The sequence below is a fragment of the Neomonachus schauinslandi genome, chromosome 1, assembly GCF_002201575.2.
Source record: "Neomonachus schauinslandi chromosome 1, ASM220157v2, whole genome shotgun sequence".
Lineage (NCBI taxonomy): Eukaryota > Metazoa > Chordata > Mammalia > Carnivora > Phocidae > Neomonachus > Neomonachus schauinslandi.
Window position 1 is genome coordinate 173,975,778 of NC_058403.1, and position 15,379 is coordinate 173,991,156.

The following is a 15,379-nucleotide window of genomic DNA, read 5'->3' on the forward strand; positions in this document are numbered from 1 at the left end:
ATTTAGCTTCAAATCCTATTTAAGAATTTTGGTAAGGTTTTTGTGATTATCTCTATAAAGAGAATTATCATCATGCTTCAGACATAAAGAACTAAAATAACACCTTTATTATTTGTTTACTATCTGTTTTCCCCTATGGATTGTAAACTTTATGGGGAAAGAATCCTTCTGTGTCTTGTTCATCCAGCCCTAGTGCCCAGCAAGGTGCTACGAACCACTTGTTAAATACTGAGTGGGTAGCTAAATGGATGAATGAAATCTAAAGCAGGCCAGCCTGAAGGACTATTAATCAAATATACTTCCTCTTGACTGAACATTGTGAATTCAAAACACTTACTATAGTCTTTTACCATCTTTCTTCAAATGTGCGAGTTTCATGGACTCGTCATAATCAGGGAATTTAGTGTGCAAGCCTTTATATCAGTACAGATCTTGGGTGATTATTTTTGATTAATGTAAAATAATACAAGGATTCTCAAGTTAAATACTGTAGCTTCCATTAAACACTTAATTTTTGATATCCAAATACTTGTGTTTTTTAGAAGCATTTCTGAGTTAAACTCTAATTAGCCTCTTTTAAGTAATCTAAAATGGGTCTCTGTTACTTGCAACCCAAGGAGAGCTAACTCTTAAGAACATCTTGTATCTAAAGGCACTGATGAGGAAAAATTGCAGATGGCATGTAAATGATGAGATTTGTTGGCTTCTAAAAGGAAACATATTGAGAATTTTATGTTCAGAGATTGCAAGAAAGAATTTGTAGGGCAAATATTCTGCTTTGTATAACTAAAAAGTCAAGTGATGATTCTGGCTTTCAGTAAGGGTGGATTTAGCACTCAACCAACATCCTCAAGATTCATCTAATAAGACCTCAAACTGAATATTTCTAAAACTAAGTTCTTGACTACTCCATCCACCCCATTTAAAACCTGTCGCTTCTACAACTCCCCATCTCAGTAAATTAAATCCCAATATTTCAGTTGCTCGGGCCAAAAATCTTGGAATCACCCTCAACTCTTCTCTTTCTCTCATGCCCAACAACTGATTCAGAATCTGACTTCTGCAAGAATCTACCACATCTTATTGCTATCACTGCTGTCATCCTGATGCAAGCTGGAACATCCCTCACATGGATCGGGGCAGTGACCCCTTCCTGTTCAGCTTCTTTCCACCCTTGTCTCCAATAGGCCACAGTGATGCTCAGGATGTCTCATTTCATCTCATGTCAGATAAATACTAAATCCTTATAATGCTCAACAAGACTTTATATCCATCCTCCAAATCCTCCTCTAACTTAATTCCTGCTATTTTCCTCTTCACTCATTCCATTTTCACTTCAGGGCCTCTGCATTTGCTGTTCCCTCTGTTCAGAAAGCTCCTCCAGGCATCCAGTGGCTTTCTCTCTCATCTCTTTGAGATCTTTGCTCAAATATCAGCTCAGTGCCACCTGACCGCCATGTTTAAAAGTGCATCCCTCATCTCCTGACACTCTATCTCCTTCCCTGCTTTGTTCTTGGGTAGAGTACTGACAGCTACCACACATTTTATAATTTGTCCTCATTTATTTGATTGTTGTCTCTCCAGCCTGCTTTGACTGGAAGAAAAGTCCTTTAGGGCAGAGATTTTACCCGCTTTGATCATAACTCTGTCCTCAGAGCTCTGTCTCCAATGTTGAAGTAATCATAGTTGGTGCCCAATAACAGATGTTGAACAAACAAGACTCTCCATCTCTTGGCTCTGTTCCAGGGTGGACTAATTCTTACCATGTTCCCTTTTCAGGGTAGAAGTATTGCTATTTGCACCTTAAGGCTTGTTTCCGTCAACTAAACACCCTGGGAAAAGTGGACTACTCTTTTCTGATAACTCCACTCAGAGCTATGGCTCTTCTTGGCTCATCCCAGAGCCAGTTGTTATGAGCAGTTGATAGAAAACCTTCCCTGGACTGGCCTGAATCACATGTCCAGACCTTACCCCGGAGCAAGGGGTATAATAAATACAATGAACAATAAATACAATTTCTTTTTTCTTCGGTGATAATTATACATGTATGTCCACTTGAGAAAACAGAATAATATTAAATGGTACAATGTTTTACACTTTAGTTTTTGTTTTTGCAAGTGGAATGTTTATCCATGTAAGTTGAGCTAAAATCAGTTGCCTAAATTTAAGGAAACCAATCAAGTGTGTCCTAAGGAATTGTAAAGGTAATGTGAGTAAAACAAACACTAAAGGAATAGGAGTCAGAATATTTCAGAAGTTTTTGATAAAATGAGTATTCCTCCTTCAAATACATAATTTGGAAGTTCTGGAGTTTTTGTATGTATAATTTAATTATATAATTATCTACTCTAAGTTATGACTTGGGAAATGTATGAATGCAAAGTTTCCCAAATTTTATAGGTGACCTGTCTTCTCCATTCTTGCCATTCCTTTGGGCCTCCTCTAATATGTACCTAACTATCTTAAAAATTACCTTCCAGGGGTGCCTGGGTGGCTCAGTTGGTTAAGCGTCTGCCTTTGGCTCAGGTCACGGTCCCAGGGTCCTGGGATCAAGCCCCACATCAGGCTCCCTGCTCAGCCAGGCGCCTGCTTCTCCTGCTCTCTCTACCTGCCGCTCTGCCTCCTTGTGCTCTTTCTCTCTCTCTGTCAAATAAATAAATAAAATCTTTTTAAAAATTAGCTTATAATTTTTGCTTTCATCAACTTAAAACTAAAATGGAAACTAACCAAGTATGGAAACTGGTATCATTGCCATAAATGGATGCTAACAAAATAATAAATAGTATAAAATCAGTAATAATAAATACAATGAACAAATAAGCCACTCTCCATTTTTTAATACTAGCAACATGCTCTTGCCTGTTCAAACCTCTAAACCTGCTTCCTTTTTGTTTATGATGTTAGTATCGAAGAGATACTAAAAACCTAGTATCGAAGAGATATTAAAAACCTAGTATCCCCAAATCCAGCTTTCTCTTCAAGCTAACAGGAGAAATAAAGGTAATTTCTCTCTAGGTGACTTAATGTTATTTGTCAGGTCATCTATGTATCACATCCCAGATATGTATGTGAACTATTCATATCTGTATATGATATACCACCAATCAGAAAGACAGCTATAGAACACTGTTCACTAATGCATGTTCCTCAGATTTGGGAGTGGTTTTTTGTTGTTTGGTTTTTGTTTGTTTGTTTTGTTTGTGGACTTCAACAAAATGATTTCTGATGTTTTAAGTTCTGAAACAAGATAACGTAATATTGAACTTGAACAGAATTCAGTCGGGGAGTTTCAGCTAATATAAGATCAAGTCATTCCTCTGGCCAAATGTGTAAATCTTATGAACTTTACTTTGTAGGAGCTTTGGCACTTTTTTGGAAATCTTCCACTTGCCTACAAATTCTCTAGAAAGTTTTAAATGTTTTGCTTAGAGTTTACAAATTGTATTATTTTTATTACCCAAAGAAGAAAAGATTTTGGTCAAGGAAATTTCTAGTCATTTAAAACAAAGAAAGATCTTCCTCCCTGACATTCCAGGTTGGACCCCCAAGAAAAGTCTTTTCTGAGTTTCAGATGAGTTAAGAAAATATTTTTGTTGTATAGTTGCACATTGAGTCAGTTTCCTATTATAAGTCATTTGTACATTTGTAATAACTCTAATGGTTCTGAAACAAATATGTCTCATTATTTGGGAGAAAGTATCTTTTGGTGACCTGATTCCTACACAGTGTCACAAGTTTCAACAGTTTGATCACAAATGCTGATATTCAACTCAACTGAACTCCAACTACAAAGTACAGTTTCTGGCTACTGGTGAGAATAACCACTTACCACTAAATCACCTCATTATCATCAAGGAATCAAGAAGAAAATTAAGAAATCTGTTGAGTCTTGCATAAGTAATCACAGCAAACATATGTCCTTAAAATTCCATATTTTGAAAGTAAATGCCAGTTTCACCATCACCACTATGGAAATATCACTATGGAAAATTCTAGACAGTAATATTCTTAATTTTAACAGCCTCTACTTTTTATTATATAAAAGAAAACATTGTCATTGTTGAAAATTTGCAAAAAAAGAAAATTGTAGAGAAGAAATCACCCATAATCCTGTCTCAGAAATACCATCCTTAATGTTGGGCTTTCTTTTCAGACTTGAGTTCTATAGAATGTTTGTCTTATACAGTGGAAGTATGCTGTATATTTAGTTCCCTATACAGCATAGAAATTTCCATTATCACTAGTAGTTTTTCATAAACATGTTAGTGTATGTATAATATTCCATTGTAGTTATATACCACAATTTAACCATTTTCCTGTTGATAGATATGCCTTATATTCCTAGCTTCATCCAGTCAAAAACCTTTTGTTTATCACTTGCTTGTAGGCAAGAGGCTGAGGACTAAGTAAAATCTATAAAGCTGACATTGAAGAGTGTATTAATCAAATACACAGAGGATATCATAATGGATGCTTAAAGAACAATAATAATAAAAGCCTTCAACATAATACTATTTTTGTTACAACATTTGAAATTATGTAAATAATTTTGCAGCCTGCCAATTAGTGTTGCACTGTATAGTGATATGCTACCTTTCTACTAAAATTAAATTAGTTTTTGTCATTTTTTTCTACGTTAGAATACTATCAACAGTAGAAATTGAGCTGGAAAAAATCTGTACGATGTGAAAGTTGCGACATAATTTACCAAAAATTTACAAATATAGACCATGTATCAAGTTCTAATAAAGTGTGGAACTCAATCAGCCTATGGTGGGTTGGGCTTCCACCTAGGATAGAATCTGGAAAGTGAAATTCCACATAGGATAGAATCTGGAAAGTGAAACAGATAAGCTGTATTAACATATAGTATTCCATGTCTTCCTGCCTTTACAAAAATGTACTGTGTTGCATCAAAGCTATTTAGAATACTGGCTAATAGCTGTTCTAGTCAGATTAGGCTAATCCAGGCCACAGTATCCAACCTCCAAACCTTAGTAGCTTAAAACTACAAGTGTTTCTTTCTCACTCATCCTACATATCCACCACAAGTAAAATTCAGATCTGATCCATGCCGTTCACTCCAGGACCCAGACTGAAGGAGCAGCCGCTCACTGGGCTGTGCTGATCTCATGGCAGAGGGAAAAGAGAAGGGCTGAACAGATTCTTCTCTGGCTTTGGAAGCTGCCACTGGGGAGTGACCCATTGCACTTTTGCTTACATTCCATTGGTTGAAAGGAGTCATGTGACAAAGCCTGATGTCTGTGAGATGCCAGCGAGAAGCAGAAGTATGTCTTCTACAGGCATGGGAACCACATGTCCCATGGCCAAGCTGAATGTCAGTAAGAGAGAAGTATAATCTTCCCACAAGGAGTAAAGGGCAGAGGACTTGCAAAGATCTTGAACAGCAATACAATCTACCTCAAAATACTTTAAACAATAACACAATCGACCCTACCAGCCAATAATAAGGATCATCAACGAGTCGTTTCCAGAGGATCTAAGAATATAGCTCAGGTAGCTGAGAGAACTCTAAAGATCCCTGAACTGCACCTTCATCTGCTCCCAATGTCTGCACCCTTCCTCCTTCTCATCCTTCCCTCAGCATCCACCACCTCAAACCTTTAGAGAAATAACAAATTTAAACAGTTACATTGTACAGATCTATTCCATCAAGATGTATTACTTATCCTGATATGTCAATAAAATGTCCTTAAAATATATAAAAACTACCCCAAACTAGTACTTATTTTAAGAGAAATGACAAGTCAGATACCTTCAATGGCCCAGCAGGTATCAATGGGCAGGGATGGATGGCTGGGGCGTCTTTTCTTAGGTCCAGCCCATTCTCTCTATCCCTCAGAGTAGGCCCATTCTTTCCCATCCAGTATTGCATGAGCAATCAGCAGTCAGAAACCCAGAACTTAAGTGAAAGCTCCTGAGTTTTAAATGTTGGCAATTACGCAAAATTAAAGTACAGTGGGTTAGCCAAAAAAAACACACACAAAAAAGGTTGCAAGCTGACTGATGGGCTTTCAGGTCACAACTTCTGATCTGAAGTTTTCCAGTTCTAGAGCAGTTTCACTCTCCTGTAGGTTTTAATCTAACAATTGCTCTCCAAGGTCTTCTGGTTTTACAGTTGAGACACTGTGGCTTCGGTTAGGTTAAGACAAGGACATGTGCCTTGTAAATGACCACAGCACTTCCAGGCCTTCATCTGAAGTATACGAAGTAGATCTTTTCTGTGCTGTTACAAGACAACTCCTGGTGCACAAAAATAGGCAGCCTTTTTATAGATTGTGGAAGCAAAGGGTTCCCGTTTGAAGTTTGACCCTAGGAAGATAGAAGAGAAGGGCATTGAAGGCTCAATACAAGGTAACTGAATGTTGGTGAGGATGGAAACCACAAATGGGAATGAAGATGCTAAAGGGAAGATTGGATCATGCAATGAGCAAACTCAACCTGTTCCTAACTTGCCCACTATTTTGCCATCTCCTGTCACTCGCTATTTGCATGAGTTTAGCCACAGACTCAAACACCTGCTTTATTATTTTCCTAATATATTTAATTTGTTTAATAGTTAGATATATTTCTTTTAAAAGGCAACTATATCTTTTCTAGAAACAAAATCACTAATACTCTTTATTGTAAGATAGTAGCCATAAGATTTTTTTTATAAAATGAAAACAAAACAATTATTTGAATAGAAAAAGTTTAAAAGTTAAACAGTACAATGAAACACAAAGAGAAATAACCCTAATTGATTTTCAAAAAAAAAAAAAAATGCATACCTGAAAATAAGTTTTGCAATGAACTAATCAGGGTTTTTTTGAGTGTTATTAGTAGAGTGCTATTCTTTTCCTGATCACTTGGTTTAAGATGAATTATTTGCATTAAATATTCCCTTAGGTCAGAGTTAGTTTGAATTGTGACTGTGTGTTTTAGGATGCTTAGCAGACATCTGTGTGCAGCTGGAAACATCGGAGTTGTTTGTGTTTGCATAATAGCCTTTGTTCTGTATCATTATTTAGAACCTAGTTTTAAGGATCTGTGTGTTGGGTGTCAAGTAGCTTACCACAGATGTATCAATAGTGGCTTCATCCAGAAGAATTATATCTGTGAATCAAGAATTGGGTGTGACAGGTTTCTTTTAACCTAACGTGAAAATATGTACGTATTTCCAATTTAAAATGTCATCCACCTAAAATCATCTCTAGTGGTAGAAATATTGATCCTTGGGAACCACTGATAAGGCCAATGGTTAGAAGTCAGAGAACATGTCTATCTCTTTGCTGAATGTACTCGGAAGGATCCCTAACTCATAAGAAACAGTTATTAAATATGTAGTCAAAGGGAATTCCAGGTAGAGACGTTGTTCCCCGAGGTCTGTGTCATCAGCTAGAATTAGCTTTGCTTCTTATTGCCGGCACCCATATGATGTCAGTCATCATGACTTGTTGAGTTTACACAAATTTCATATCTGTTTCATCCCTCCAACTCTGCTGCAATCATCATTATGTGAACAGACCTTTATTCTCTCTTCCATGAAGTGCTACCAGATTCTTCCAACAGAATGCCCACCAAGATTCTCCTCCTTTTCCCTCTGCTCCCACAAAGATCTATGGAACCACAAAACTGATAGTATCACTTCCCTACCTTCACTTATTTATTGCCTTCCTAATTGCCTACAAAAAAATTCCTTTTCTAGTTCCTTTGGTCTCCTGGACCCTTCTGCATCTGGCTCCTACTTGCTTCTTCAACTGCATCTGCTCTTTTCCTTCTCCTCCCCACTACCTTGCAACCAGCAGAACTTCTGAGCTCCCTGCTGTACCTTGCTGTTTCCTGCCTTTGTGCCTAGGCATATGTTTATCCCTGTGCTGGACACCTTTCCCTCGCTTGCCTCTACATATAAAAGTCATAAGTTGCCTTTCAAAATCTATTCCAGATGTTGTCACCTCCTTATTCATTTTTTTTTCCTTAACCCTTAACACATAGATGTTTCTTGAATAAGTCATTTAATCAATATACCAGTTTTTTCACTGTTTTTGTATTCTGTTCTTTCTTTGTGTTATGTTCCTTATCATCTTAGCCTCAGTACAATTGAACATACTCAATCTCAAGTCTCAAAGCTGATGGTCAATGAGTGTTCACTGTCCCAGTTTTATCTTTGTAAAATGTATAGTATTTGTTGGGATGTCTTGGAGAACTTTCAACATGTAGCTAGACAGTTCATTTTGAATTTTGATATGCTGCACTTGAGAAGTGTGGCCAGCCAAATCTTGTCCTGCTGCCACCATGGTGAAATATTTCACTAATACGGACTCTGAATCTTTACCCCATTCAGAATGTTCATTGCATGAATCATTCCTTAGGAACACAAAGGAAGTGGGTCAAACTTATTTCTTGATAATACTGTAAAAGTGTTTCCTGGATCCTTGAGTTTGTGCTTTTTACATTAAAACATCAGTCCTATGCAAAATCTAATTTTATATCTACCTTTGACAAGGCATTGGGCTAGTGAATAAAATCAACCATATCAACTTCTTTGTGTCAGAGACCTTACTGGAATTGTCTCTGCTTACAAGATTCTTACAGGTTAATGGGAAAGCTGGATATTAATAAAAATAAAATCATAAGGAAATGTAAAATGTACCTTTGATGAGGATTATGAAGAAAGGTCGTAGTATCTGAAAAGAGCCCCCACTTTAGTCTGAGAAATCTGGAAAAGCATTCCTGTGATAGTGGAAGTAGAGTATATTTTGTGACATTCTTGATTAGTATTCATTTTCACATCATTTACAAATCTGTGATCAGTCATTCAGGAGTTAAATAAGGCCTCAGCTACTCAGCACAGTATAATATGGGTGGCATAGACTTTGGAATTAATCAGAGCTGGCTTGAGTCCACATAATACCTCTTAGCAGTTGTGTCGCTTAGCAAGTTCTTGCTTTTAATTTTTAATTGTGGTAAAAATACACATAACATGAATTTTCCATCTTGCCCGTTTTTAAATGTACAGTTCAGTAGCATTAAGATTGGTTGTTGTGTAACTGATTCTAGAAGTCTTTCATCTTATAAAACTGAAACTGTGTACCCATTAAGCAATAATCCGCATTCCCAGCCCTCAACCCCTGACAAGCACCATTCCCCTTACTGTCTTTACAAATTTGACAGAAATTACTCTAGGTACCTCATATAAATGGAATCATACAGAATTTGTCTTTTCTTGACCAGCTTATTTCACTTTGCATAATAGGTTCATCCATGTGGTAGCATGTGTCAGCAAATTTCCTTCCTATCTAAGGCTGAATAATACTTCATCTTACGTATATACCACATTTTGATTATCGATTCATCTGTTGACAGACAATTAGGGTGCTTCCACGTTTTGGCTACTGTGAATAATGCTGTTGTGAACATGAGTGTACAATTTTTTTAAGTCTCTCATTCCAGATTACCCATGTACAGAAATGGACATTATTATAATGCAATGAGAATTAACTAAATTATATTATATAAAAGCACATTTTACCATGTCCATATGATAAATGTTTAATAAGCATTTACTTACTAACAAATAGGATTTTGAACATGGAAGGAAAGTTTATTTGGTGTAGAATTTTCCAGATGATGTTATTCTTATCAGGGGTGGTAAGAGATAATTCGAGGGTGGTTCACAAATACTTTTTTTTTTAATTTAATAATGCTTCATTATTAGATGGCACCATAAGAACGTAACTAGCATATCAAGCCCATGCTAGTGTGAGTATTAGTGTTTGGGATGAAGCTAAGGTAATTGTTTATTATTATTATTTTTTAATCGAGTCTTCTTTTTAAAGATAGTAAAAATTATGAAAGTGGTACATGATGACCTGAGGCTCAGAAAACACTGATATGATTCAGAATAAGAGTAATCAGGGGCACCTGGGTGGCTCAGTCATTAAGCGTCTGCCTTCGGCTCAGGTCATGATCCCAGGGTCCTGGGATCGAGCCCCGCATCGGGCTCCCTGCTCCGCGGGAAGCCCGCTTCTCCCTCTCCCACTCCCCCTGCTTGTGTTCCCTCTCTCGCTGTGTCTCTCTCTGTCAAACAAATAAATAAAATCTTTATTAAAAAAAAAAAAAGAATAAGATAATCAGACCCGGAACAAACCTTAATGTTTTCTTCCTTTCCCTTTTCCTGTTTTATCTGTTTATTCAAAAAGTATTCGATCGAGGCTGCATTCATTCACCTCATCTATTTTTGGGCTGATACAAGATAAGCCTCAGTGTCATACTTGCAGTCATCTCTTCTACAAGACTAGTGTTGGAAGAGATGATTCAGCCAACATTACTCAAGTTGGATATTAATAAAATCCAGCCTCCCAAGCAAGCATGCACCTTTCAGTAAAACAGACCTTACTGCCTTTGCTCCCTGAGCCGCTTCCAGCGGAACCTGGCCCGTTACACTCACTGTCAGGACGCAGGAAATCACAGACTTCGGGAAAATGTTCTAAGGCTGGTGCATTCATATCATTTGGCCTGAGTCACCAGAACATGGTCATCAGTCTTTCAACCCTAAGGCTACTGCCATTATATACATTTTTGTTATCAAAGCAGTACAGCTTGAACTCTTCTAAGTCGTTGCCAATGCCAGATCACACCATTTCAAAGGCAGCATAGAATAGTGTGAAAGAGTAGACACGAAGCAAAAGAATCTGCAGCAAAGACAGTCTTGTTTGGTGTCATTAGTCACATAAAAGTATCTGAGAGCTCTTCCCATCTGTAAGTTCAGCCGTCTTTCCCTCGTGGCATGAGTCAATGATGTTTAGAAGTTTCCCTGCCTAGCCAATATTTTATATCATTTTCCCATTACAAATTCAGTTAACCAGATCACATTCTGTGGCTAAATCCACAAGTACAACATATTTCAGCACTGCTTTGGGCAATTGTGATCCTATGGCCAAATGGATAATTTTGTGCTTGGCAGGAAACTGAATTTTAATGTCCTGACTGTGCTGCCGCTGAACCCCCTTTCCCCAGCATGAGTATGCTGTCTGGTGTTCTTTAAAGGGAACTAAGCTATGAATCCAAGTCTTTAAACCTCAGAGAATTTCATTCATTATCGAATGGAATTCTCATTAATGTTTTAGGGTTTCGCCTTATTTTTCTCAAAAACTGATTTTAAAACTTGGAAAACGAAGAGTGAAATATAGACTCTCTGCCGCAGTTTTTCATGTGAATAGCTGTTACTTCATGGGAATAAATAGAAGTAGCCCTTATCTTTGATTGCCTCCCGTTTGCCTATCTCATCACACAATGCTGGCTTAAAAATCATCCACACTACATTTTGTGCGTCTTTAATCTGCTCAGTTGGCAATTTCCCTCGGCCTCTGTGTGGATGTGTGAAAGTGGGTCACACCGCCTGCCTTTCTTGGTGCATCAACAAGCGTCCCTCTAGCGTTGGATATAGGAATTTCCTTATCTCCACTATCAACGTGTTTCCAGAAAAGGACCCACAGCCACGAGTGAGAAATGTCCTCAAAGATGAGATGAATATGATTAAATGAATTCTCACAATTTCACTGAAGAACCTTTTGAAAAGGAAATTTAGCTACCCTTATTTTTTTTTTTCTGATTCCGCCTGTATGCTGCATATTACCAAAGAGATTTTGCTGTATTTTTATAAGCCTTCTATACCCGTCCTTTATCTGTTCTATGTAAAATATTATTCATGTTCAAATCTGGTTCATTTTCTCATTTTGCATTTCAAGCTCCCAGTCAGCCACCAGGAAATGTTGTTTGGAATGCTACAGACACTAAAGTGTTACTTAATTGGGAACAAGTTAAAGCAATGGAGAACGAATCAGAAGTAACGGGATACAAAGTAAGATATTTGCAATGCTTTCTTTTCCTATTACTGGCAAGGGAAGCTCAGTTTGAATGATTTTTCTAACTCTGATAATACGGTTGCCGCAATCTGATTTTAACATAGATATCAAACTTTTAATAAAAAGGGTATTTTCCCCCAAATGTCTGATTTCTTAAATGTAAATTTAAGGGAAGTAATTCTGGTCATGCAGGGATTTGGGACAAAATGTTTGTAAATTGTTCATGATGTTACTTTGTTAATTCTGATGCCCCCCCCCCCCCCCCGCACCCAGTACTACTTAAAAAACAATGGAAATCGTTAGCTCTAGTCTGTTGGTCTGGCTTTCGAGATCAGTACAGTAGGGTCTTGCCCCCTCTCTCCAACCTTCCAAATGCCCAAGCCAGCTGAACTCTTCCATAGAAGTTCACTCTTCTTCCCCTCCTTGATTTTGAGGACTTGATGATTCTAGTGTGTGCTGACCCCCAGCCTAAGATCTATGAAAAGAGCTATGAATTAAACTTATATTCTGGTGAATATAACAAGACAAACAATATGTAAGTGAGGTAACTTCAGAGTAATCAGTTCTATGAAACAAAGTAAGAGTAGGCAATGTAAGAAATAAGTGTATCTGTTCATGCATTTTAGGTGTTTTATAGGACTAGCAGTCAAAATAACGTACAGGTGCTGAACACAAATAAGACGTCAGCAGAACTTTTGTTGCCCATTAAAGAGGACTACATTATTGAAGTTAAGGCCACCACGGATGGAGGGGATGGAGCCAGTAGCGAACAGATCAGGATTCCAAGGATAACCAGTAAGTTGGTCAAAGTCAACATTCACTTTATTGATAACATCAGCATTATGAACCCCCAAGAGTGAGTCAGTCAATGTCCTTCTATCCATTTCTCCTCCATGATGTCCTCCATCCGAATGGTAGGAAGGTTTTGGAATATGAGAGATTATGGTAACAGAAATTTCTCATGAGTGATACAAAATATGAAGAAAGATAATAATAACAAATAGAAAAGACATCAAAAAATATTTAGCAGAACTTTATTAATCTGAATTTTTCTCCTCCTCATGAGCTATGCCCAAATTTGCCTTTGGATTGCCTCTAAAGAACAGAATTTCTTTTTTTTTTTTAATATATTTTTTAAGATTTTATTTATTTATCAGAGAGAGAGAGAGACAGAGGCAGGCAGAGGGAGAAGCAGGCTCCTTGCTGAGCAAGGAGCCCAATGTGGGACTCGATCCCAGGACCCTGGGATCATGACCGAAGGCAGAGGCTTAACCGACTGAGCCACCCAGGCGCCCCAAGAACAGAATTTCTTAAGCATTTCTCAAGGGCAGTGTTAAACCCACAAACTAGTTTTAAGATCTTTGTTTGCCTCCTAGAAATTATACATGAATCTTATCAGTTCTTTAAAAAGCGGGAAATGTAACATTGTTAAGGTCATAAACCACTTGGCCAAACCAAAACATTTCTAAAAAAAAATTCTTCGTTTCTGATTTCAAAGGAGGTTCACGCTAACTTTTCCTTTCAAAATCCAAATTAAACCTATTTTACAATAGAAATTACACTTTTAGAATTAAGGGAAACAGACTCGCATTCATATTTTATCAGTGACAGTGGTAGAAGAAATTTCATTTATTCTTTCAAATCTAAAATCTGGAGTTTGGGGACCTCAGTTTAAGTAGAGTAGAAACCATCTTGTCTTCTATTCTGTAGTTCTCAGTGACATAAATAACCTTGTTCCCTGTTTCCTTTCACGGGGCTTGACCTAGTCTGTAATCTTGGGCATAAGATTAAAAGCTCTCTCTTTAATCTTAGAAAACAAAATGACCGACATCATTAGGAAGTAACAAGAAAGAGGGATATGGAAACTTGGAAGAATTTTATCTTTACGTGAAATCATAAAGACTGCCATACTTAAACTAAAACAAACAAATAACTAAACTATACCAAGAAAATGGGAAGGGTTTATCTTAGAACTGAGTTCCACAGCATAAAAATCTATAAAAACCATTTCAGACTATAGATCTTTTAAAAACTGTATGCACTTCAACAGAGCAAAACTAGAAATTTAAGCTTGTTATGATTATTATTACATAGGTTTTAAAGTAATTAAGATAGGCTCTCTTACTCCTAGAATAGTGTAAGATGTAGAGTTCACATTCTAATATGGCCGGAGTAGTAGATTCTATGCTTTTGCAGGAACAGACACGATTTTTGCATTTTAGGGCTGCTGAGTCAAGAGTAGCCTTTTCATCTGACATGTGCCGTCTGCTGAGCTTGCAAGGACTAGAGCAGACAAGGCCATCTCTAGGAAAATGGAGCTTTTATTGATTGCCTTTAAAAAAAAAAAAGATGATGTTTTATATTATGCCTAATAATTTATCTAGAAATGCATAAAGTAGAAACAAACACACATTTTTCCAAACTCTTATCCAATGAAGCTTTCTTTAATTAAACCATTGAATTATCTCAAAATTGTCTGTAATAGAGTATGTTTTCAAAATAAGTTGTTTTTGCAATTTCAATTAAAGTTAAATAATATTAGATGAACAAAGCCTAGATTCATTTTTTAAAAAACTTAAGTACATCAGCGTTTTTAGAGATATTCTTGGCAAGTAATATATGCTACATTGATAAATAAAATGAGAGCTAATAGGGCGCCTGGGTGGCTCAGTTGGTTAAGCGACTGCCTTCGGCTCAGGTCATGATCCTGGAGTCCCTGGATCGAGTCCCGCATCGGGCTCCCTGCTCAGCAGGGAGTCTGCCTCTCTCTCTGACCCTCCCCCCTCTCATGCTCTCTATCTCATTCTCTCTCTCAAATAAATAAATAAAATCTTTAAAAAAAAAAATGAGAGCTAATAATAACTTGTGATTTTAGGTTAGGTTCATGGTATGATTTGATTTTGATAGGAGAGGCATTGCTTTTGCCCTGATAATTTATATTGGTAAAAATCTTTATTAATGAGTTATTTATCATCTTTGACAGATATGGATGCAAGAGGTTCTACTTCAGCCATCTCAAATGTCCACGCTGTGTCAAGTTATATACCTGTAGTATTGTTCTTTGTTGTAAATGCCTTGTGGTGATATTAACTTTTTTTTATTATTTACTAGAAAGTTAATTGGTTACAAAAAAAGTGCTTTCATGAAATGCGGTGGTTATGCATGTTTTTTTTTCAACTCTGTATTTTTAACTTTCTATAGGTAAAATATGAATATAATAAAAAAACAGTAAATCCTTTTAGGGGAATCTGAAATGCCTTAATATTTACTTGATAAACCAAAGGAATTTACATATTACCTACATTAGACTTTTGATAAAGATCTTCGTAAGCTATGATTTTAAGCACTGCCTATGGATAGACTCACATGCTCTCATGTGTACACACACACACACACATGTGCACACATGTTTGTTTGTTTTTTAAATGTAGAGGAACTCATTTAATCCAAACGTTATTTTCCCATGGTAACAGCATTGCTCAGAAGACTTAATCGGTATTATTTTGATATGC

At 36.9% G+C, this 15,379-nt stretch overlaps 1 protein-coding gene across 1 annotated transcript in view; it reads left to right on the forward strand.

Annotated features, from left to right (window-relative positions):
* Positions 1-14,951, forward strand: part of CNTN3 (contactin 3) — a 219,767-nt gene extending 204,816 nt beyond the window's left edge. Inside the window, exons 19-21 of the mRNA XM_021695008.1 lie at positions 11,751-11,863; positions 12,494-12,662; positions 14,851-14,951. Coding sequence (XP_021550683.1) covers positions 11,751-11,863; positions 12,494-12,662; positions 14,851-14,951 — 383 coding nt within the window. The remainder of the gene's footprint in view (positions 1-11,750; positions 11,864-12,493; positions 12,663-14,850) is intronic.
* The last annotated feature ends 428 nt before the right edge of the window (positions 14,952-15,379 follow it).